Source organism: Cervus elaphus, chromosome 20 (genome assembly GCF_910594005.1).
Source record: "Cervus elaphus chromosome 20, mCerEla1.1, whole genome shotgun sequence".
In the NCBI taxonomy this organism is placed as follows: domain Eukaryota; kingdom Metazoa; phylum Chordata; class Mammalia; order Artiodactyla; family Cervidae; genus Cervus; species Cervus elaphus.
Window position 1 is genome coordinate 132,645,798 of NC_057834.1, and position 26,284 is coordinate 132,672,081.

At 46.7% G+C, this 26,284-nt stretch overlaps 1 protein-coding gene across 2 annotated transcripts in view; it reads right to left on the reverse strand.

Moving 5' to 3' along the window:
- NGEF (neuronal guanine nucleotide exchange factor) overlaps window positions 1-26,284 on the reverse strand; it is a 120,157-nt gene that overhangs the window by 13,500 nt on the left and 80,373 nt on the right. For both annotated transcript variants that reach the window (XM_043877057.1, XM_043877058.1), the window contains 2 exons: window positions 25,000-25,298; window positions 1,410-1,570 (listed from right to left, as the gene is read on the reverse strand). In XM_043877057.1, coding sequence (XP_043732992.1) covers window positions 1,410-1,570; window positions 25,000-25,298 — 460 coding nt within the window. The remainder of the gene's footprint in view (window positions 1-1,409; window positions 1,571-24,999; window positions 25,299-26,284) is intronic.

The window sequence follows — 26,284 nt, forward strand, 5'->3', positions numbered from 1 at the left end:
GGCTGTCCGTGTGCAGGAGGACCCACTCAGGAGGGTCCACGGAGAGCCACATGGGGAGCAGGGGCTCTGCTGCCCAAGTGCTATTTCTCATCAGAACAGGCGCGGTCGGACCCGCTGATAAAAGCTGAGTTTTAGCTGCAAACCTCCACAGAATAAGGTGCAAATGGTAAATGGATCTCTTATGGAAACCCACTCCACTGCTTTTGCCTAGAAAATCCCATGGACGGAGGAGTCTGGTAGGCTGCAGTCCATGGGATTGCTGAGAGTCAGACACGACTGAGCGACTTCACTTTTTCATGCACTGGAGAAGGAAGTGGCAACCCACTCCAGTGTTCTTGCCTGGAGAATCCCAGGGACGGGGGAGCCTGCTGGGCTGCCGTCTATGGGGTCGCACAGAGTCGGACATGACTGAAGCGACTTAGCAGCAGCAGCAGCAGCATCCTAACAGAATGACTGGAGCTCTTTTCTTCTTTGCGATGATCCGTCAGTAGATATCTATTCCTCCTCCACTTAAGCACATCCCATCCTTCTTGAGGCAAAATACAAGCACAGTTCCAATCACCACTTCCACAAAACTGGAGAGGAGAAAGTAACTCCAGGACTGCACTCCGACTTGCCCTCAGGGGATCTTGGACCCTGCAGGCGCCAAGCCAGGGCCTTGTGACATCAGGATAAAGAGCATGTCACCTGGACACCCCTGTGTCCAGTGTAGGCGCAGGACAGACAGAGCACCTGCACTGATGGAGGGACCTGCAGGCAGCAGTTCTGTCCGGGGGACGCAACCGGCCTTGTTGCTGGGAGGTGGGCAGTCTTTGGGTTTATGTATTTAGGTATATCTTTTGCCTTTTCATCTTTTCATGTGAGAGCTGGACCATAAGGAAGGCTGAGCACCGAAGAACGGACACTTTCGAACTGCGGTGTTGGAGAAGACGCTCGAGAGTCCCTTGGACAGCAAGGAGATCACACCAATCAATCTTAAAGAAAATCAACCCTGAATATTCACTGGAAGGACTGATGCTGAAGCTGAAGCTCCAATGCTTTGCCACCTGATGTGAAGAGCTACCTCACTGGAAAAGACCCTGATGCTGGGAAAGATTGAGGACAGGGGGAAAGGGGGATGACAGAGGATGAGATGGTTGGATGGCATCATCGACTCAATGGACAGGAGTTTGAGCAAACTCTGGGAGATAGTGAAAGACAGAGAAGCCTGGTGTGCTGCAGACCATGGGGTCACAAAGAGTCAGACGTGACTTAGCGACTGAACAACAACAATTTAGTTATAGCTTATTAAAGAAAACTCCAAAGATTCAAAGCAGAGAAGCCAGTATAGCAGGCATGCACCCCAGGTGCACCCCAGGTGAGAAGGAGGGACTGTAAGGCGCCCCACAAGGACTGGGGCGCTGGCTTACCGCTCGCTGACGGCCATGACGTCCAGCACGTTGGAGAAGAGGATGTGGGCCTCGGATGGGTGCAGGATCTTCTTCAGCCTCTCGTTCTCCATGAAATGGGACACCAGCAGGTTCAGGCTTTTATAGTAGGAGGCCTCAGAAGTGATGAGCTCGAACATGGCCTGGGACACCGGGCAAAGTGGATGAGAGGAGGGCCAATGGTCAGCACCCAGGGCTCACCTTTCCCCACACTCAGACAGATGAAAGTGAAAGTCACTGAGTCGTGTCTGACTGTTTGCGACCCCATGGACTATATACAGTCCATGGCATTCTCCAGGCCAGAATACTGGAGTGGGCAGCCTTTCCCTTCTCCAGGGGATCTTCCCAACCCAGGCATCGAACCCAGGTCTCCCACATCGCAGGCAGATTCTTTACCAGCTGAGCCACAAGGGAAGCCCAAGAATACTGGAGTGGGTAGCCTATCCCTTCTCCAGAGGATCTTTCTGACCCAGGAATTGAACCAGAGTCTCCTGCATTGCAGGTGGATTCTTCACCAGCTGAGCTACCAGGGAGGCCCCTCAGACAGATGCAAAGGTTTTATTTTATTTTTGGCCGCAATGTGCAACTTGCAGGATCTTAGTTCCCCAAGCAGGGATCAAGTCCACTGGACCACCAGGGAATTCCCCAGATGCAAAGGTGGCCAGCACCCTTTCAGAGACCGCTCGCCTGCTCACAGTAGTGAAGCTGGAGACGCCCTCGTGTCCAAGGTCAAACCTGAGAGGTCATCCATTCATCAGAGCTCCGACAGCTGCCAAGGGTGACTCAGGGCTGCTTCCTGGTGCAGAATGGGTGGGAGAGAGAGCCCCACTTCTATACACCCAGAAAAACGTTTAGAAGGAAGCAGGTCATGATGTCGACCACAGGTGTCAACAGGGGGTGGAATTTGAGGGTGAATTTCACTCTTTTTCTTTTTTAAAAAAATTTCTTTATTTTTTTATTTTTGGCTGTGCTGGGTCTTCACTGCTGCACGGGCCTTTCTCTAGTTGCAGCAAGTGGGCGCTACTCTCTAGCTGTGGTGCCCAGCCTTCTCATTGTGGTGGCTTCTCTTGTTGCAGAGCACAGGCTCTAGGCAGGCGGGCCTCAGTAGTTGTGATTCCCAGGCTCTAGCACAGGCTCAACAGTTATGGCGCACAGGCTTACCTGCTCCGTGGCACGTGGGATCTTCCCGGGCCAGGGATCGAACTCCTGTCTTCTGCATTGGCAGGCAAATTCTTTACCACTGAGCCACCAGGGAAGCCCAACTCTTTTCTTTTTACCCTTTCAACTGTCTGAGCACTGAAGAATGAGCATAGATTATTTCTTTCACGGTCTGATCTTATAATGTAATCAATAAAGCAAACTTCATTTTGAAGAAGAGAGAAAAAAGAGAAATCCATAATCCAATAAAATTTTTGGAGGCACCGTCCTCTCTATCATGCTTATTGTGTGATTATTGAGCCTCTGAAACAACAAACTCACTGGACCTCTGTTCCTCATGTGTTGTCTGTGAAGCAGGGTGGCAATGCCAGCTCACCCTCCTTCGCCACTCACAAGCAAACCCATGAGCCTTCCTGAGGCCACCCTGGGGCCAGCCTTACCTTCCTCCCCCCCCCCATCTCCCTCTGCTGTTCCCCAACCTAGGATGGGTTCAGGTCCCACTGTGGCCCCCCAGCAGGGATGGTCTAGTGGGGTGAATTGTGACTGCCCCTCCAAAGCTGTGGGGTTTCCCCAGTGGTTTGGTGGTAAAGAATCCACCTGCCAATGGAGCAGACGTGGATTTGATGCCTGGGTTGGAAAGATCTCCTGGAGAAGGAAATGGCAACCCACTCCAGTATTCTCACCTGGGAAATTCCATGGAGAGAGGAGCCTGGCGGGCTATACAGTGCATGGGTTTGCAGAGTCGGACATGACTGAGCAACTAAACAACTCCTCCACACCTGGGTCTACATCCCACCCGCTAGCACCTGCGAATGGGAACCTGTTTGGCAAAAGGGTCTTTGCACATTAAGTTATGGATGTCAAGGTGAGGAGACCATCCTGGATTGAGGTCTAAATCCAATGACGGGTGTCCTTGTAGGAGAGATGCAGAGAGAGAGACACAGGGAAGAAGGCCAGGTGAGGACCTAGGCAGAGACAGGAGCGATGCTGCCTCAAGTCCAGGGGCACACGGAGCCACCGGAAGCGGAAGAGGCGGAACCTGTGGACACCTCGATTTCAGGCTTCTGGCCTCTGCAACTGGGGGAGAATTAATTACCACCCAGTTTGTGGTCATTTGTTACAGCGGCCTCAGGGAAAGAAACAGACAGACAGAGGAGGGCTGGGAGCCAGGAGAGCAATGAACGCTGGGGGCCCTGGTCCCTTCCCAGTGTCCCGACCCCCGCCCCCCATGTCTCACACCTCCATCCTCCCCACTGGCTGGAACCCTGATCCAGGGTTCAAGACTCTGGTAATGAACACTAGCGCTCCCAGGGCCGGGAGGGATGCTGGAAGGAAGGGAGGTGGGCAGGGAGAGGGAGGGAGGACCAGTATGTGCCCCAGACACACAAGGCGCTTTCCCACTTCATCCTCACTGGCCCCCAGGAAGGACACACGGAAGGTCCCATTTTACTAAAAGGAAACGGACGTAGAGGTTAAGTAATGCCCCCGAAGTTACCATTGCAGGGCGCAAGACTCAACCCAAGGGTTTTCCAAGTTCTGGGCTCTGCCCCCCACTACCCACCCCTCACAACTTAAGATGCAGACAACGCTGGGGATCCAGTGGGGTCTGTAGGCAGCCTGCCGGGCAGCTACTCTGCTGCCTCCATGCAAAGCTCAAACAGCCGACCTAGCAAAGTGCTTTAAAATAAGCGGCATATCTGCAAGTTGGGCATGCCTAACAGCATAAACGGGATCTGGCCATGGCACTAGTGGTAAAGAACCCGCCTGCCAGTGCAGGGGACGTAAGAGACAAGGGTTCGATCTCCGGTTCGGGAAGATCCCCTGGAGGAGGGCATGGCAACCCATTCCAGTGCCTGGAGAATCCCATGGACAGAGAGGCCTGGTGGGCTACAATCCACAGGGTTGCAGAGTCGGACACGACTGGAGCGACTTAGCCCAGCATTGCAGAGCAACAGCCTAAACCTGCCCAGCACCAATAAGAAAGTTCCCACACACACACACACCACTGCCGGGTGGCCCACCAGTGACAGGCCGCGGGCCACCAGCCCAGGAGAACCCTGTCTCCCCACCTGTGTCTGTGCCTCATGCAAGACAATGTGACGAGGCGCTGAAATGAGCCCGCGGCCTCTCTGTCCCCAAGGCACGCGTGGTCGGTCTGCTGAAAGACTCAAAACCACACACAGCACGTCCTGCTGGCCTCACCTGTGTCTGAGCTGAGGCCCTGGCACGGAAGGCCCCACCCTCTGCTCTGCCAGTGTTCACCAAGCCCTGCCCGGCAAGGCTGCACTGGGCAGGAAGTTCCCGGAAGCGCCTCTGTTACAGGGGCTGAAACAAATCACTTTTCCTGCTGCTAAATTTAAGTTACTTAAGAAAAGGTCAAGCCATTAGAGCTTGCTAGTTCTAAGCAAATATAACCGAAAATAAAAAACACCCCAAACCAAGACGGATGAGTGCTGCAGATACCGAGAGAGGAAAAGGACACCGGTCCCAGGGTGAGCCCCTCAGATAAGGTGTGTCTGCTGAACCCCGTCTCCCCGGGGACGCCCCTGAAGCACAGCTGGGGTCGCAGGTGGGAAAGGTGCCCAGATCGCAGACAGCATCTCATCCTGATCCCCTGGAGGACACGGGGCCAGAGGCCGCTGGGCAGAGGCAGGCGGGCCACTCAGCCACTGACACACTGCAGGCGTTGGGCCTGAATCACCGCTAATTGATACCGCTGTGCCCATTCACTGCAAGCTCACCCCCTCTTTCTCCGTTTATAGGGTGATTAGTCATCTGTGGATTTTAGTTTTCCAGGATGTTTGTCTTTATTACTTGCCACATCAATATGGTTGTCTTTTCCTCATCAATATTATTTTCATCCTCATTCATTCAAGCCTTTGAATGGGCGTGTGGAGTTGACAGGGATCCAGGCCCTGCTCATTTATTTACTCATCCATCCACTCATTCATTCATTCACTCATCCAGTCATTCACTCACTCATTCATTCATTCATTCACTCACTCACTCATTCATTCACTCATTCATCCATTCATTCACCACTCAATCTTCCATTCATCTTCTCATTCATCCACTCATTCAAGCAATCATTCATCCATCCAATCATTCATTCATTCATTCATCCATTCATTCATTCATACATCCACTCATTCGTTCATCCATCCACTTGTTTGTCCACTCATTCATTCATTCATCCAGCCACTCATCCATTCACTCATTCATCCATTCACTCACCATTCACTCATTCATTCACTCAGTCAATCTTCCATTCATCTTCTCATCCATCCATTCATTCATTCACTCATTTGATCAATCATCATCCACTCATTCGTTTGTCCACTCATTCATTCATCCATCCATCCACTCATTCACTCACTAGTCCATGAACTGGTCCAGGCCCCCAGCACTTCTCCTCTGTGAACCCCACGGACTCGCCTGCTGCCTGGCACACTTCCTCAGGACCTCCCTGGTGGCCCAGTGGTTAAGACTCCATCTTCCAATGCAGGGGACACGGGTTCCATCCCTGGTCGGGGAACTAAGATCCCACATGCCGCAGGGAAACGAAGCCCTCGCGGCAACTACTGAGCCTGTGTGCTCTAGAGCCCGCATGCCACAGCTAGAGAGAAGCCTGAACCACAACTAGAGAAGCCTGCACGCCACAAAGAAGATCCAAGTGCTGCAACTAAGACCCGAAGCAGCCGAATAGATTTTAAAAAAAAAATCGCACTGGGGAGAAAAAGGCTGAGTTGCAAGAACTGCGGACCACTCCCCGATGCCCCTTTGCCAGCATGGGCATCACTTTCTGTCCAAACCCAGGAAACTCTTGGCCGTGTTTCTCTCTTAGTCATCACCGTCCTGTCTGAGACACGTCAACGGGTGTGACACTTCACTGATAAACACTGACCATAAATGTCCTGTTCTCTCCACCTTGTTTATGCAGCGTTGTCAGAGACAAAACACCAGTGAGCGAAGGACAGTAACAGCTGCTGCCTGTCCAGCTCCCACCCTGCACCTGGTGTCCTGCTGGGTACCCCCAACGTGTCACCTCCCTCGGTCCTTACTACAGCCCTGGAGATCCCCTGACGGTCCCTGCTGTGTGGATGAGGGTGTCACAGAGCTTGTGAGCGGCAAAACCAAGGTTCACACCTCCTCCTTTGATCTCAGGGCTCTGTGCCTGGACTGCCCTGCTAGGGACGCCCTTCCGCACACACACGCCCAGGCTTTCCCGAAAGCCCACAGGCCGGTGGTGGCACGGGGCCACTGTCCCCTCTCCTTGCAGGTCGACGTGATGTCACTTGTGTAGAAGCTCCCTCCTTCCCACCCTCAATTATTGGCTCTTTCCGGCTAATTGTCTTTTTAGCTTTACATGGTGCTTTCAAGTAGGTGCATGCATGTGCGTGCTAAGTCGCTTCAGGCGTGTCCGACTCTGTGCAACCCTATGGATTGTAGTCCGCCAGACTCCTGTTTGTCTAATTCTCCAGCCAAGAATACTGGAGTGGGTTGCCATGCCCTCTTCCAGGGGATCTTCCCAACCTGGAGAGCGAACCTGGTAAATCAGTCACTTTACCGACTGAGCCACCAGGGAATCCCTTTCAAGTAGGTGCTTGAGACAGTGTGTTAAGGGAGAACCTCTAAACCAGCTCTCAGATGGGAACCAGGCCTGGCACCGAGGGATGGAGCTTACTCCTGTACTGCCCATGGCTCACAACCTCCACCCGAAGCCTTGGCTCCCAGACCCCTCCTCCTCGCGGCCGTGGGCCTCTCTTCCCAAGGATGCCATTAGCTGTGCCCGCCATTCGGCCTCCTTTCCTGGCTCCAGCTGGACTGGACGCCTGATGTCCCATCTCCTCTACCATCTGGCTTCCTGAAAGGCGTGGCCCCGGTCAGCACACAGGAGACTCCATGTGTTTGCTGAGCACCTACTAGGAGCTGTGGGCTCTGGGGATCCTGAGATGACCAAGACCTGATCCTTGCCCCCAGCAGGGTGGCCGGCCCAGGAGGCCACCCTGCTGGGGGGCTGGGGTCGGTGACACCGTCTGCCCTCCCCAGCTCACTCGTTCCATAGACATGTGCCCAGAGTCACCTCCAGGTAGTGTATGGGCTCAGTGCTGGTGACACAGAGGGACCACAAATTGGGCACAGCCAACGACAGCTCTGCAGGGATGTCCACAGTGAGTCGGGGGGGGGCTTCACCTTGGCAGGCGAGGGGGAAGGCCGCCAGCCAGAGACAGCAGGCTTCCAGAAGGGGCTGTCAGAGTCAAAGAACCGATAAGAGTTAGCCGGACAAAAAAGGGAGGGGGGACACGTGTACCCCAATGTTCATCACAGCACTGTTTACAACAGCCAGGACATAGAAGCAACCTAGATGTCCATCAGCAGATGACTGGATAAGAAAGCTGTGGTACATATACACAATGGAATATTACTCAGCTATTAAAAAGAATGCATTTGAATCAGTTCTAATGAGGTGGATGAAACTGGAGTCTATTATACAGAGTGAAGTAAGTTAGAAAGAAAAACACCAGTACATTATATTAATGCATATATATGGAATTTAGTAAGATGGTAACAATGACCCTATATGTGAGATAGCAAAAGAGAAACAGATATAAAGAACAGACTTTTGGCCTTCATGGGAGAAGGTGAGGGTGCGATGATTTGAGAGAATAGCATTAAAACATGAATATTATCATATGCAGAACAGATCACCAGTCCAAGTTTGACGCAGAGAAAAAAAGAGGGGGAAGTCCCACATATCTCAGCCTGACCCCATGACCACATGTTTGTGAAAATGCAGATTCCCAGGCGCCTCCCCAGACCCACGCATAAACCTGTCCTTCCAGAAGATCCCCAGGCGGTTCTGAGGCGTGGCAGAGTCTGAGACCCCGGTGTCAGGGCTGGGGTGTTCCCCAGCTCCAGAGCCTCCCCGCATACCTTTCTTTCTCACGTATCAGTGCTAAGCCCTGGGCACCTGCCCAATACCTAACTTCCCCACAGTGCTGCTTCCTGGAGAGTGGGGGGAGGCAGAGAGAAAGCTGTCCGAGGCCAGCTCTGCCCTCTGCTCCGGCCCTTGAGTCCTGCTGCCGCCAGCCGCGGCCACTCTGGGTGGATTCGTGTCCTCCCGCCGCCAGGCCTTGCTTCCCGCGTGACACGACTGTCCAGGCACAAAGCTGTGCCCACTTCTGCGGCTAGAGGAGTAACTCAAACCCCGCAGGCACTAGGGTGGACAGAAGCGACTCTGAAAAGGCTTGCAGTTAAGAAGCGGCCCTTAGAGCACCTCTTTTTATCCTTGATTAATGACGATGCAGCTGGAGTTCAGAGCCCAGGCCGAGTCCTGCTGCAGCGTGGTGTCTAGTCCGTGTGAGAAATGCAAGGAGGGCCGCCATGGGGGCCACGGGACCTCGGTGTCACCCTGGGAGCTGACAGCTACTCCCCCGCTCGCTGTGGGACTACAGGTCACACTTAACCTGCAGGCCCCGGGGGGCCTGGTGTGCCCCCACACTAACCAAGCCTGGTGTGCCCAAACCCAAGCCTTGGCAAGCTCACACACATCACAAGCCGATTGTTAGTTTTTTCTCAAGATGGCTTGGTACCAAAACAGATACAGATTTGAAAAGACACATGCTAGAGAAAATGCTCAGCCTCATTCACAACAAGAGAAATGCAAAGTAAAACCACAACGCGGCATCATTTATGTCCAGCTCACAAGATAAACCTGTCGGATGTTGTACCTCACTGGTCAGAGTGAGCCAGCACCTTCACACACAGCTGAAGTGTGAAGACAGCCTGGTGATAAGGTCTCAAAATTTCAAAAGTATATAACCTTTCACCCAACAGTTTCACTTGGCAATTCCTACAGTATGCCATTGTATAGAGCTGTCTTTTATTATTATAAATAACACTGTAATGAACATCCTGGATACACAACATTTCTAGTTGCAAATGTCCATCAACAGGGGACTGGTTGAATCGATAATGGAATATCATAAGCAGGGGAGCTCCATAAAGCTTAAAAAGAGAGAGAGAGAGAAGAAAAAAAAATTGGGAACTCTCCTTGGGCTGATCTGGAAAAACTGTCAAAACATTTTGGCACATTGGATAAGAATCCGCCTGCCAAAGCAGGGGACATGGGTTCGATCCCTGGTCTGGGAAGATTCGACATGTCACAGAGTAACTAAGCCCGTGTGCCCAGAGCCTGTGCTTTGCAACAGAGAACCCATCACAGAAGCCCAAGCTCCACAACTAGACAGTAGACCCCGCTTGCTGCAACTGGAGAAAGCCTGTGAAGAGCAATGAAGAACCTAGCGCAACCAAACATAAATAGCTTATTATTTGTGTAACACACACACATACTGGCCCCAACGGCCAGGGGTTAGACAGGGAGGCTTTTTTCACCATAATTCTGTTTGCTCTGTTGGAAATTTATGCCAAGTGAGTAAGTTATGTATCCAACAGATTTATTTTAAAAATGCTAAATGGTAACATCACTTTGTTAAAACAGGTATGTGCGTGCTCAGCCACTTCAGTCATGTCCAACTCTTTGTGACCCCATTGTAGCCCACCAGGCTCCTCTGTCCATGGATTCTTCAGGCAAGAATACTGGAGTGGGTTGCCATGCCCTCCTCCAGGGGATCTTCCCAATCCAGAAACTGAATCAGTGTTTCTAATGTTTCCTGCATTGCCAGGCAGGTTCTTTACCACTAGCACCACCTGGAAAGCCCAAAATAGGTATAAATGCTTGCAGTATCTGATGTTTTGGGTGATGGCTACTGTCCATCTTAAAGCATGGGACAATTGGGGACTAATTTGCTGAATTATTTGGGGTTTATCCTACAGAGACAAATATATGACTCAATGAAGGTTGGTAAATAAAACAACCATGACTTAATTTTCTGATAGAAGTATATCATTAAAAAACACGAGCAGTTTCCTAGTCAAATGGACAGTCTTCTTTTGGGGGGAGAAAAAAAGAAAGAAAGTATATTTATATTTAAGTACTAAGTTGTAAAAACAGGTTGAAAAGCGACAAAAACACAACTCTGATTTCAGAGGCTGATCAGACTCAGACTGCAAGTCCCACCCAAACTGGCTAGCACCCTGGGAAGTCCCCTTCCACCTTGTTCCCAGGGGAATGGAATTGGGAAATTAGTTCAGACACGTATGGGCGGTGTCACCACCGTGCCAGCCGGGGCGTGTGCGTGCATCCTTGTTTCCATGGAGATGCTCGAAATATCATGCCCTGCTCAACTTTTTGAGCTCTATACAGCCAGTCCCCCAAGATCATGGGGACTTCGTCTTTATCTGGTCTGGGGACACAACCACACCAGCGGCAGGGGCGACTTCTCCAGGGGATGGTGCTAGAGCAGGACCCCAGCTTCTCCTTTATTTCTCACGACACTGGTGCCAGGTGTGGTGAAAGTCAAGCAATGCAGTGACCGTCCCCACCTCTCCCATTTGAACACTCAGCCCTTCCTCAGCGGCCTTCTTCTTAAGTTTGTGATTTGAGTATTTGTCTAATTATTTTCTCAAACCGTCACGTTCTCAATCAGTAATTGAGAAACATTCCAAACAGGAGGGTGGGAACCAAGAGCTTCAGAGTTAAGTTAAAAAACAAAAAGTAAACCCAGGAAATCCTACATGACATCTAAGAGAACATGTTCAAATGTCAGCTGCCTAATTTTTATACTTCAAAGAGGAGGGGGGGAAACAGACAATTTTATTCTTAAATCCTGATTCTTTCAGTGACCAACTGAGACTCAGACCTACCAAAAGGCCACCATTTGGGGGTATTTTCCTCGTGTGAACGGGAGTTCGCTGGGATCTGCTGCTTTTGTAGCTAAAGAAAGAGATGCTTCAACAACAGATTGAGCTGCCAGAACAAGTTGCCTGACTTGCTTTGATAAATGAAAAGATAACCTGATGCAGAAGTCTCTGATTTGGAACATAAAATCTGAAGATCTCAGTGTTGTGTCCATTGCCAGATGTTAAATAGAAACTCACATTAAGTTCTTTAACATAGACATGAAGAGTCACTAGTCCATAAAGACTCAGGACGAGATGCACTGAAGCTTGCATGCCTGTGTTATTCACCACTGCATGGGACCACGGTTACTCTTATGTCATCCTAATTTACTTAAATATTTTTGGTCCGATACATTGAAAATGACAAAAATATCTTTAGTTCCTATGCCCACTCTACTATACATGTAATGCTCTATCTTGCCTTTTAAAAATAGTATGTCATGAATATTCACCCATTCTTTGAAAACATGCTTTTTAATGTTTGTGTCTTTGCATAGCTGTACACTGTCTTTAAAATAAAAAATTCCCTATCGTTGGGCATTTAGGCTTCTTCCTCCATCCCTCCCTAAATTTTTTCTTGAAAGGACAGCCTAATAAATATTTGTGTACCTTTCTGATTATTCTTCAAGATAAATTTCCAGAAGCAGAAACACTAGACAGTATACGAACATGTTCTTATAAGGAGACTGGTACAAATATTGCTCTCTCTCTTCCCATCAGCTGTGCTCAAGAGCACTCATTTAAAAATACGCCCAACATGAGGTTTTAAATGTATTTATATTCAAAAGTCTCTGCTATTTTGAAATGCCTGGTGCCTCTGTGTTGCTTAATTGTACTTCTGTCATTACCAGTGAGTTTGGTGGGTTTTTTTTCCTGTTTTCATTTAATCACCAGCCACTGTTCTTAAGAGAATTGTTTAGCCTATTTTTCTTTAGGGTGCTCACTGTTTTCTTATCAACAGAGCTCTCTAATTGATGGAAAACCTGCGTTTTGCTGATGTACACAAAAAGAACTAATTTTCAGTTCTTTATAATATATTTTCTGGACACATCTCATGACATTTGGGACCTCAGTACCTCGACCAGGGATCAAACCAATGCCATCTGCATTGGAAGGCAGAGTCTTAACCACTTGGACCACCAGGGAAATCTCCCAAACGACTAATTTTTGCATGCTTATTTTATAATCCACCACCTCCCCGAACTGCCTTGTCAGATCCAGTATCTTTGACTCCCTCAGGATCTTACGTAGGCAGCCATCCCTGACAGACAACGGTGGGTCTGACTTTCCTTCTCTATGGGTTTATGTCTTATTCTTTCCTCATTGCATTGCACTAGTCACAGCTTCCAGAACCACCACAGGGTTATCAAGCATCATCGTCTTGCCTTTATTGCCACCAGCAATTCTTCATTACATAGGATGCTTTTATAGATCTGAGATGCTCTTTACAAATTTCAGCAAGCATGCTTCTGAGTTTTGTTTAGATGGAAATTGATGTACCACTTCCCTTTCCAACCTCTTTGAAGATTGGGGTATTTTTCTCCTCTGGCCTATTAATATGATAAATTTTTATTTCAAACATTATTCTGTGTTTGAAGTAATTTCTGTGCCCAATGTTATTCTTCTAAAGTATCTCCAGATTTGATTTTCTTATGCTGTATGTAAATGTCTGCCTTAATTCAGAGCCAGACAGATCACTGTTTTATTATATTTGGAGAGAGGGGGCAGAAAATACTTAACCTAAATGAGGACATCTCTTTTTACAACGTGTCAGCTTTTAAATGAACATACAGTAAAATTGACTTTTTGGTGTATACCGTTGTATGAATTTCGACCTTTGTATAGATTCTTGTCACCAACACTACAAGCAGGACACACAAGAGCTCCATCGCTTCAAACACTCCTGGGCTTCCCACTTGAGTCACAGCCTCCCCCCACCCCTCACCCCTGGCAACCACTCATCTGTTCTCTATCCCTATAGCCTTGTCCTGTTCAGAATGTCATATAAGTGGAATCACATACTATGGAAACTTTCTGACTTCTTTCACTCAGCAAAATGCCTCTGAGATTCATCTGAGTTGTGCCAACAGTTCATTTCTTTTTATTACTGAGTAGTGGTAAAGAACCCACCTGCCAGATGTAAGCAACATGGGTTCGATCCCTGGGTCGGGAAGATCCCCTGGAAAAGGAAATGGCAACCCACTCCAGTATTCTTGCCTAGAGAAGACCATGGACAGAGAAGCCAGGCGGGCTACAGCCCATGGGGTCGCAAAGAGTTGGACATAACTTAGCGACTAAACAACAACAATAATATGCATTGTATGAATGCTCCTGTGTCTGTTTATCCATCTGTTAGAGGACACTTGAGTTGTTACCAGCTTTTGACAATTATGAACAGACTTAGTATAAACATCCGTGTACAGATTTCTGTATGAACACAGATTTTTGCTTCTCAGGGGTAGTGGTTCTCAGCTACAAACTATTTTTGCTCCCTGGATGATACTTAGCGAGGTGGAGAGACATTGTGGGTTGTTACATGTGGGGGCAGGGGTGCTACAAGGCGTCCAGCAGCAGAGGCCAGGATGGTGCTAAACCTGCAAAGAACAGGAAGGAGAGCATTCCCTGAACCAAGGAGGGAGCAGCCCCAAATTCAGTAGCGTTGCTATGGAGACACCGCTGTAGGTAAATACCCAGGATTGGGATCGCTGGCTTGGAGGGAAGTGCACGTTTCACTTTATAGGAAGCTGTCAATGATTCTCCAGAGCAGCTGTACCGTTTTGAAATCAGCAGTGTGTGAGAGTTCCAGTTGCTCCACAGCAGCACTGGGCATTGTATTTCAGGTGTTTTCAGTCAGTGTTTACTATTTTTAAAAAATATTCATTTATTTATTTGCCTGTGTTGAGTCTTAGCTGTGGCAGGCGGGCTTCTCTAGTTGTGACTCTCAGGTTTAGCGGCCCTGCAGTACGTGGGATCTTAGTTCCCAGAGCAGGGTTTGAACCCACGTCACCTGCATTGCAAGGAAGACTCGTAATCACTGGACCACCAGGGAAGCCCTAGTTTTATTAGTTCTAAGAGTTTTTCTTTTTTGGGGGGAGATTCTTTGAGATTTTCTATGTCCACATCATACCATCTGTGAAGAAGGGTAGTTCGTTCATTGCTAACTTCCCTGGAGACTTCCTCTTTAACTCAGAGATTACATAGAAACATGCTGCTTGATTTACAAGTGCTAGGAGGTTTTCCTGTTATCTCTATGTTGTTGATTTCTGTTTAATTCTATTATGGTGAGGTCACACTCTGTGTGATTTAAATTCTTTTAATTTATGAAAGTGCGGTGTGGTTTATCTTGGTGAATATTCCACGTGCACTTGAAAAAGTGTATTCTGCTACTGTTGAGTGCCTTATAAATGTTAATTCATTCCAGTTGGTTTGAGGGCATTCAATTCTTCTTATATCCTTACTGATTTTATGTTCCCTAGTTCTCCTAATTACTGAGAGGAGTGCTGACGTCTTTATAATTGTGGATTTTATTTTTAATGTGAAAATGGGTGGTGCTAGTGACAAAGAACTCGCCTGCCAATGCAGGAGACATAAGCAACAATGGTATGATCCCTGGGTTGGGAAGATTCCCTGGAGAAGGAAACGGCAACCCAACATTTCCGATTTGAGGTTTTTACATTGTTTAAACTTATTTTTTTGTTTTGCTGCATTGTAGTGAGAGAGTAGGGCCTATACAATTTTAATAAATATTTATTGAGCTTTTTCTTAAGGCTTAATATATGGCCACTTTTTGATGGTGTTTATGGACATGGGGAAATAAAATATTGCCTCTTTTTTGAGCACTGTGTTCAACAGAAATATAATCTGGGTCTCATATACAATTTAAGGTTTTCTAGTAATCATATTTAAAAAGGTAAAAAAAATTTCTAATATGTTTTATTTAATCTAATATATCCAGGATATTAAGTCAACATGTAATACAAAAACTATTGATGAGACAGTTGGCTTTCTTTTTCTGTGTCTCAAGTCTGCAAGACTTGGTATGTGTTTTATACACTCAGCCCGTTTCAATGAGGGTTGGTCACATGTCAAGTGTTGAAGAGCCATGTGTCACCGGGGGCTAACCAAGTGGGCAGTGCAGCTTTAGAGAGCACAGAGTCCAGTGAAAACACGTAAAGTCAGCCTCACTCCTGTCGGTAGGCTCCTTGCACCCCAGCTGTGCCCCATTCTTACAGAAGCAGTAGGGTGGGCATGACAGCTTCGGAGCAGGTCTCTGCCTGACTGCTCCACCCAAGCTTCCATTTCAAGACATTGTCACAGTTACCTATCCCTGTAAACTGTACCTCTTGGGAATGGACTTCCTAATCATACAACACAACATCCAGAAGAGTAGGTTTAAATGAAGAAAAAGACTGATGGATTTTCTATAAAAATGAAAAAAGATTTTTCAGTAGAGAAAGATACAACTGAAGAAGGCTTGAGCATTGTCAGCCGGCTCCTTATCTGTGCTCACTCATTTGATCTCCACAACCCTGTGTATGAGCTCAGTTTTACAGACAAGGAAGCAGAGGCACAGAGAAGTTCAGTAATTTGTCCAACTTCTGGGTCGGGAAGATCCCCTGGAGAAGGGAGAGGCTACCCACTCCAGTATTCATGGGCTTCCCTGGTAGCTCAGACGGTAAAGAATCCGCCTGCAATGTAGGAGACCTGGGTTTGATCCCTGGGTTGGGAAGATCCCCTGGAGGAGGGCGTGGCAACCTGCTCCAGCAGTCTTGCCTGGAGAATCCCCATGGACAGAGGAGCCTGGCAGGCTACAGTCCGTGGGGTCACAAAGAGTCGGACACAGCTGAAGCGACTTAGCACGCACCCATGCACGAACCACAAGGGCATTTGCCATCTGCCTCTGCGGAGACTGAACCCCGTGCTGCTGCGGCTGTTGACCTTCAACACCCCCTGAGGGAGTTCGGGGTGGAGAGTGAGGCACTCTGTGCTCCAGGGAATGTGGTGGAACGAGTCTTTAGATAGTTAGATATTTTTAGGAACTCCTTTCATGACCCCAATCCTTGCAACTCCTCCTATCTAGAAAAGCACTAAATCCCTTCATGATGATATCAGCTCCTCCTGACTAGCAGAAAGCCTTTGTAAAAGGAATGCTTGATTCTACTGAACTCCTCCTTCACCAGGACCTTATATATTGACCTTGCCCCACTGCCTCTTTGGAGTAGGCTCTCAGAGCTATCTGAGGTGCTGTCCCTAAGGCTGCAATCCTCATTTTGCCCCAAATAAAATGACTTGCAACTCTCACATTGTGCATCTTTTTAGTCGACTGGGAGTATCCAGAAATCCCATGGACAGAGGAACCTGGCAGGCTACAGTCCATGGGGTCACAAAGAGTCAGACACAACTAAACCACCACACCACCACCTCCATCACTTAAAACGCACTTCACTTTCGATCCACAATTCCATTTCCGGGTATCTATCATACAGCTGAGGCTACCCAGGTGGTACTAGTGGTAGAGAATCCACCTGTCAATGCAGGAGACTTAATAGACCTGAGTTTGATCCTTGGATCAGGAAGATTCCCTGGAGGAGGAAATGGCAACCCACTCCAATATTCTTGCCTGGAAAAATTCCATGGACAGAGGAGCCTGGCGAGCTACAGTCCAAGGGGTTCCAGAGAGTTGGACACGACTGAGTGAGCAGTGAGTGACTGATGGATCGGACAGCTGTGGTCTCCTGGGAGCATGAAGATGCAGGCCCACAGAAGTTCTCCTAACCAAGCCCTGAGTGACCCATGCTCCTGCGAGGGTCCATTGCGGGCCGGGCACAGGCTGTCCCCCACCGTCCCCCCGCCACCTGAAGCGTCTCTCCCCATCTGTGAGCCCCGTGCTTGTCCTTACACTTATTCAAGCCAGTTGTACTTGTTCTGCAATTATGTCCTTAAGTGAAAAAAAACGAAAGAATTTTCAGTGCAAAGGGAGTTGTTTTTATGAAAGTAACCTGGAAGCTCTCAGAGATCAGTGAAAGTCAAGTTGCTAAAAACCAAAACCAGAATCAAACTGCTCTTGAATAAAACAAGTGTAAAATACAGGGACAGCATCATAAGGATCGATAAGGATTTTGCACTTAAGAGTCTTCACAAGTGTCTAAAGTCCAAAATCACACAGCATGTAATGACTGTAATTTATCAGGAGAAAGTGAAAACAGTTGGTCCTCCAGCCAGGAGCCAAGAAAAGGCTTGCACACAAGTACATTTTTTTAAACAATGAAAATGTATTAATGAGTAGCTTATTTAATTTTAAAACAAAAATAAAGTGATAATCTTTAACTGTGCAAAATGACATCACTGTTCTCTTTGGTAACTTTTCTTGCTCTGAATTCTAATCTGTGTGATAATATTGTGGGTTTAGTTTTCTCATCAGTTGGATAATTTCTGGCTTTCAATGGAGGATTTAAGCAATTTACATTTATGGTTACAGCACATATGTTTGCTATGAACTCTGCCACCTTATTTTATACTTTTTTTTTATGCTGACCTTTCACTGTTTGCTTTCCTTTTCTTATAAGATCCCTGCTTTCTCTGCTTTTTGCTTGTTGTTGTAAGGGACTTATACCATGTTTTAAGTTCCACTGGGGTTTATCTCTAAGCTTTCCAAAGTAATTTAAATTTATTTATCTAATTATCAAGGTAAAAAAAAACAACAACAAGAATTCTCTCAAAAAACTAGACACTTTTCCTTATTTTGAGGACTAGGAAAAAGGCCCATGATGGTAATATTGTGTGAAAAACAGCCAAATGCAAAATTGCACTGTATAATTCCTTTTATATGAAAGTCAAACTTAGGAACGGTGCAAGGGAAACAAAAGCAAAAACAAACTCACGGGACTACATCAAACTAAAAACCTTTTGCCCAGAGAAGGAACCTATCAACCAATGAAAAGGCCAGCTACTGAATGGGAGAAGATATTTACACATGATATATCTGATAAGGGATTAATATCCAAAGTATTCAAGGAACTTATACAACTGACCATTAAAAAACAACTTGATTAAAGAATGAGAAGAGGATCTGAATAGATGTTTTTCCAGAGAAGACACACGGATGACCAAAGACACATGAAAAGATGCTCCACATCACTGATCATTAGGGACATGCAAATCAAAACCACAGGGAGTTGTCACGTCACACTGGTTAAAAAAGCTATTATCAAAAAGACAACAAATAACAAGGGTTGGAGAGGATGTGGAGGAAAGGGAACATTCATGCACTCTTAGTGGGACTGTAAGCTGATTCAGCCACTATAGAAAACAGTATAGAGATCACTCAAAAAATTAATAATAGAACTACCATATGATCCAGCAATTCTACTCCTGGGTATTGATCTGAAGAGAACAAAAACACTAATTCTAAAGATGTCTCCACCTCTGTGTTCTAGCAGCCAAGATACAGAAGCAACTGAAGTGTTCATCAACAGATGAACAGATAAAGAGATATGTTATACACACACACACACGCTATGGAATAATTGCCATAAAAAAGAATGAAATCTTGTCATTTGAGACAACATGGATAGAACTAGAGAGTATCATGCTAAGTGAAATAAGTCAGACAAAGACAAATACTGTAAGTGTATAAGATTCACTTACATGTGGAATCTAAAAAACAAAACAAATGAACAAACACAACCAAATAGAAACATACAGAAAACAGAGTGGATAAGGGTAGGGGAAGGAAAGAAATAGGTAAGGGAGATTAAAAGGTACAAATTTCCAGCTGAAAAATAAGTGAGTCAGGGGTGTGAACATCATGGGTATGAAACGTACAGTGTGGGGAATATAGTAAACAGTGAAAGAAAGTGAAGTTGCTCAGTCCTGTTCCACTCTGTGACCCCAGGGACTGTGCGGCTCCTCCATCCATGGGATTCTCCAGGCAAGAATACTGGAGTGGGTTGCCATTTCCTTCTCCAGGGGATCTTCCCTACCCAAGGATCAGATTCGGGTCTCCTGCATTGCAGGCAAACTCTTTACCGTCTGAGCCACCAGGAAATCAGAATATAGTGAATATCTATGCAACACTTCTGTATGGTGGCATGCTGTAACTAGACTAAGTCAAAACATCTTAGGTGACCATTTTGAAATGTATAGAAGAACCAAATCACTACATTGTATAATGGGAACTAATACAGTGTTGTAGATTAACAACATATCAAAAACAAAAAACTTTTAGAAAAAGAGATCAGACTATGGTTAACAAGGCGGGAGTGGGGTGTGGTGAAGTACGGGGATGGGGAAAGGAAACTGACTGAGGCAATCAAAAGGTACACACTTCCAGTAATAAGATGTAATGTATAATATGATAAATATAATTAACACTACTGTTAGTTACATGCTATATATGAAAGTTAAGAGAGTAAATCCTGAGTTCTCAGCGTAAACAAACATTTTTTTCTTTATTTCTTTTTTTTTCCTTTTTTTTTTTTCTTTATTTCTTTAATGTTGTATCTAATGAGATGACAGGGGATCACTAAACTTACTGTCTACCCTCTGACGGATGAGAAGGGGCTTGTGCAAGTTTCCTGGCGGGAGGGACTGGCTGTGGGGAAACACTGGGTCTTGCTCTGGTGCAGGGCCACGCTCAGCAAATCTTTAATCAAATATTCTGCTGATGGTGGGGTTCATGCTCCCTCCCTGTTATTTGTTTGGCCTGAGGCGGCCCAGTCTTGGAGTCCACAGGCTCTACGGTAGAAAAGGCTGAGCCAAAGCAGAAACAGCTCCCAGCGGCAGATGCGTCTGGCGGCGAAAGTCAAGTCTGACGTTGTAAAGAACAATACTGCATAGGAACCTGGAATGTTAGATCCACAAATCAAGGTAAGTTGGATGTGGTTAAGCAGGGGATGGCAAGAGTGAACATCGACATCTTAGGAATGCCGTGAGCTAAAATGGATGGGAATGGGAGAATTTAACTCAGATGACCATTATATCTACTAGTGTGGACAAGAATCCCTTAGAAGAAATGGAGCAGCCCTCATAGTCAACAAAGGAGTCCAAAATGCAGCACTTGGGTGCAATCTCAAAAATGACAGAATGATCTTGTTTCTAAGGCAAACCATTCAATATCACAGTAATCCAAGTCTATGCCCCAAGGACTGATGCCAAAGAACCTGAAGCTGAACGATTCTATGAAGACCTATAAGACCTTCTAGAACGAACAACAAAAAAAAATGTCCTTTTCATCATAGGGGATTGGAACGCAAAATTAAGAAGTCAAGAGATACCTGGAATAACAGGCAAGTTTGGCCTTGAAGTACAAAATGAAGCAGGGCAAAGGCTAATAGAGTTCTGCCAAGAGAACGCACTGGTCATAGTAAACACCCTCTTCCAACAACACAAGAGAAGACTCTACACATGGACATCATCAGATGGTCCATACTGAAATCAGATGGATTATGTTCTTTCCAGCCAGAGATGGAGAAGCTCTATACAGTCAGCAAAAACAAGACTGGGAGCTGACTGTGGCCCAGACCCTGAACTCCTTATTGCCAAATTCAGTCTTAAATTGAAGAAAGTAGGGAAAACCACTAGACGATTCAAGTATGACCTAAATCAAATCCCTTATGATTATACAGTGGAAGTGACAAATAGATTCAAGGGATTAGATCTGATAGACGAGTGCCTGAAGAACTATGGACAGAGGTTTGTAACACCATACAGGAGGCAGTGACTAAAACAATCCCAAAGGGAAAAAAATGCAAGAAGGCAAAGTGGCTGTCTGAGGAGGCCTTACAGATAGCTGAGAAATGAAGTGAAAGGCAAAGGAGAAAAGGGAAAGATACACCCAACTGAATGCAGAGTTCTGGAGAATAGCAAGGAGAGATAAGAAAGGCTTCCTCAGCGATCAATGCAAAGAAATAGAGGAAAACAACAGAATGGGAAAGACTAGAGATCTCTTCAAGAAAATCAGAGATACCAAGGGAACATTTCATGCAAAGATGGGCTCAATAAAGGACAGAAATGGCAAGGACCTAACAGAAGCAGAAAAGATTAAGAAGAAGTGACAAGAATACACAGAAGAACTGTACAGAAAAGGTCTTAATGACCTGGTTAACCATGATGGTGTGGTCTCTCACCTAGAGCCAGACATCCTGGAGTGTGAAGTTAACTGGGCCTTAGGAAGTATTACTTACAAACAAAGCTAGTGGAGGTGATGGAATTCCAGCTGAGGTATTTCAAATCCTAAAAGACGATGCTATTAAAGTGCTGCATTCAACATGCCAGCAAATTTGCAAACCTTACCAAAATTTGGCCACAGGACTGGAAAAGGTCAGTTTTCATTCCAGTCCCAAAGAAAGGCAATGCCAAAGAATGTTCAAACTGCTGTACAATTGCACTCATCTCACATGACAGCAAAGTAATGCTCAAAATCCTTCAAGCGAGGCTCTGATAGTACAAGAACTAAGAACTTCCAGACGCACTCGCTGAATTTAGAAAAGACAGCGGAATCAGAGATCAAATTGCCAACATTTGCTGGATCATACAAAAATCAAGAGAATTCCAGAAAAACTGCTTCACTGACTACCCTAAAGCCTTTGATTGCGTGGATGGCAACAAACTGATGAAAATTCTTAAAGAGATGGGACTAACAGACCATCTTACCTATCTCCTGAGAAACCTGTATGCAGGTCAAGAAGCAACAGTTAGAATCCGACATGGAACAACAGACTAGTTCACAATCAGGAAAGGAGTATGTCCAGGCTATATATTGTCACCATGCTTATTTAGCTTATATGCAGAGCACATCATGTGAAATGCCGAGCTGAATGAATCACAAGCTAGAATCAAGATTGCCAGGAGAAATAACAACCTCAGATATACAGAAGACACCACCATTATGGCAGAAAGCAAAGAGGAACTAAAGAGCTTCTTGATGAAGGTGAAAGAGGAGAGTGAAAAAGTTGGCTTAAAACTCAACATTCAAAAAACGAAGATCATGGCATCCATTCTTATCACTTCACAGCATATAGATGGGGGAAAAGTGGACACAGTGGCAGATTTTATTTTCTTGGGCTCCAAAATCACTGTGGACAGTGACTGCAGCCGTGAAATTGAAACATGCTTGCTCCTTGCAAGAAAAGGTATGACAAACCTAGACAGCATGTTAAAAAGCAGAGCTATCACTTTGCTATCCAAAGTCCATACAGAGTCAAAGCTATGGTTTTCCAGTACTCATGTATGGATGTGAGAGTTGGAACATAAAGAAGGCTGAATGCTGAAGAAATGATGCTTTTGAATTGGGCTGGATAAGACTCTTGAGAGTCCCTTGGACAGCAAGGAAGTCAAACCAGTCAATCCAAAACGGAATTTTCCAACCCCGAATATACACTGGAAGGACTGATGCTGAAGCTCCAATACTTTGGCCACCTGATGTGAAGAGCTGACTAATTGGAATAGACCCTGATGCTGGGAAAGGTTGAAGGCAAAAGGAGAAGGGAGTGGCAGAGGATGAGATGGTTGGATAGCGTCACAGACTCAACGGACATGAATATGAGTAAACTACGGGAGATGGTGAAGGACAAGGAAGCCTGGCGTGCTGTAGTCCATGGGGTCACGAAGAGTCAGAAACAGCTTAGCGATGAAAACTACTCTGGTCATTATTTCATGACGCATGGAAGGCAAATCATAGATCTTAAACTTATACAGTGAAGTGTGTCGATTATATCTCAAATAAAACTGGAAGGAAAAAAAGGTGAGTGATGGTGGCTCTATCTGCAGGTGGTGGAGCCCCTGGGTCTCTCAGGTAGGAGGGATGGCCACCTGCAGGGGGGCTTCTCCCTGGGTTCTAGACCTTCCACGTGGTTGCTCTGGGTGGTAAAGCCTGCTGGGATTTCCCCAGTCTAGCTCCACCTGCCTCGTGGAGATCTCCTGACCATGCATCTTTGCTTCAGGTGGGGCATGTGGTTCTTTATGTCCTCTCACAGTATCCTGTGAGAAGCTGGGAGGAGCCCTGTAGTATGACTAGACACTTCTGACATCAGTTTCATTAAAAAACAAAACAAAATTCCTGTGGCATTGCTTACAAATCACCGCTCATGAGTCACAAGTGGTGTCAGACTCTAAAACCACCTCTTCTGAGTCTGCTGGGCAGGACGCAGTGGACCCTGGGTGGCCCTTCAAAAATCGAGTGTCATCAAGGCTTCTCAAGGAGCAAAGGCATCATACCACCCGAGCCTGTGTTTGATGAACCCGGTCGGGAACTAGTCTCAGCCTTGGTCAGTACGTGTGCGCACAGTTTGCAGTCTTGCCTTTTAAATAAATGAGAAGAATGAACGTTTCTACAGAATCTCGCACAGGCGGGCCAAGAGCTAAAGAAAGTCAGGACTGCAACTAGGAACAAGCTCAAGGGTGGGCTTGAAGGAGCATGTGAGTGGTGGGGCTGGGGAAACGGGGCGTGAGAGGTTAGAGATGACAGAATTGGATTGAACAGGGACCCCTGGCAGCCCAGTGGTTAAGACTTCGCCTTCCAATGCAAGGGGTGTGGGTTCAATCCTTGGTCGAGCAGCTAAGATCCCACAGGCCTCATGGCCAAAAACCCAAAACATTAAATGGAAGCAGCATTGTAAGAAATTCATTAAAGACTTTAAAAATAGCCCACATTAAAAAAAATCTTAAAAGAACTGATTCGACTCTCTCTATATAAAGCTACATGTGTATATATATATATATGACTACATATATATATACACCAACACCTACATTTCTTAGCTTCTCATTTCTATTACTGTTTGTGTTTTATAGGTTATTTTTCCCTGTTAGCCACAAACTATTAAGCGACTCTGTGACCCTGCCTCAGCCTACCTGACAGGCAGGGTCTGCCTGGACCATCGGATGAAGGCCAAGAAGAGACCAAGTCCTAGATTTCCACACCATTTCAGGAAGGGTGGACATGCTGAGGGCTTTCTTTCAGAGCCCCACTCACCCAGGGTTCAGGTGAAAATTAGAAATAAAGATGTGCCAGTGAAAAGTAAAGCACGGAGGAACAGAGCCAGTTCACGGTCACGAGTTCAGCATCACCAACTGTATCGGTGCTCACACGTGCCACGGAGAGTCTCCACAATAACAAGCAAGAGCTTAGAGAATGCAGTCTTACTGTCTACAGAAACAACGACGTGGAGAACACACAGCACCGGGGTTGAGCTACCTTAGGAGGTAACAAGGTAGTTTTTGTTGCCTGTGCTTCCCTGGTGGTGCCAGGGGTAAAGAGCCCGCCTGCCAATGCAGGAGACTTAGGAGATGTGGGTTCGATCCCTGGGTTGGGAAGATCCCCTGGAGGAGGAAATGGCAACCCACTCCAGTATTCTTGCCTGGAGAATCCCATGGACAGAGGAGCTCGCTGGGCTCCCGTCCTGGGGTCGCACAGAGTTGGACACGATGGAAGTGATGTGGCATGCACCCACGCACGTAAAATAATGTGAATTTTCCTGCATGTTGGGGGTAGAGGTACCCTGCCAGTAACTCCTCTGGTGAACCAGCCTCACCCCAGAGAGGACGCCTCACCCAAGCTGTTAAAACACCCATTCATTCTGACCGGAAGCTCTCACCCCGGGCAGCCCGTTACCTCTTGCAGCCTGATCTCCTCCGGCTGGAGGATGTCCAGCACCCCGCTGCTCTGAATCTCCGGAAGATCCTGCCAGAGGTTGAATCGCGAGTGGGGGTTGCTGAGCAGGCAGATCTGGGGCAGGGCCTTCCTCTCGGGTGGGCTTGCTGGCTCCTCCTCCTCCTCCCCGTCATCTTCCTCCGGAGCCTCCTCGCTGGACGGGCACCCGTCAGCACTACCCTGTATTTCTGCATCCTGCTGCCTCCTGGTCTCAATCTCTTGGAGAGTTGACTTATCTCGGTATTCCTGATACAGGAGCCCTGAAATCAAATCAAACCATTTTGAAGACACGATAGAGATTTCAGATGCGGAGCTTTCCAAATCACTAAGTCACAGCTTTAGACTCCTGAAAGCAAAAAAGTCAAAAGTGTCAGTTGCTTAGTCCTGTCCAACTCTTTGTGACCCCATGGACTGTAGCCCTCCAGGCTCCTCTGTCCTTGGGATTCTCCAGGCAGGAATACTGGAGGGGGTTGCCAGGCCCTTCTCCAGGGGATCTTCCTGACCCAAGGATTTAACTCAGGACTCCTGCATGGCAGGCAGATACTTTACCATCTGAGCCACAAGGGATCAAGGGCAAATGCTTTGCCCATGAAAACACAAAGAAGCCAGACCCCCACAGGTCTCAGGGAAGGGCCACTGAACGGACTGCCACTGTCTTCATTTTTTGGGAAGGATCTGCGCGCATAAGTTTATTTTTTTTTTCTAACAAGGAATAAAGAAATCCCTGAATAGAATCAAAACCCAGTCGCACAAATAAATGCTTTTCACACACATAATCAGCAAACAACAAGGATCCAGAACTTGTCATGTTAATAACCAACATGTGCAGAGTTGATGGAAATGGCCCGATTATGTTTCAGCATCCCAGCAGGACGCTTCTCAAAGCCTTAAGTGCTTCAATATTAAAACTCAAGTCTATTCATCGGTAAAATGGGAGTCGTTGTAAATTCTCATTTTGAAGGAAAAAAAACAATATTTCATCAATCTTATGATTCAAAAGGGAAACATTCCTTTTTTTTTTTTTCTTTCGTACTTTTAGATTTACTTCCCTGATCTGAAATAAGTGCCTTCTGAGTTTCCAAGGAGATTTGGGGGTACAGAGGAGTCAGTAAAAATGCAGCACCTCCACAGGGAAAAATTCCTTTTCAGATGTCCTGGCCACAGGGCGAGGGATGGTCTCCCCACAGAGGAGCAGCGGAAAGGATCAGGGGCAAGAAGGCTCCCGGCCCAGGGAGAGGGGAGGCAG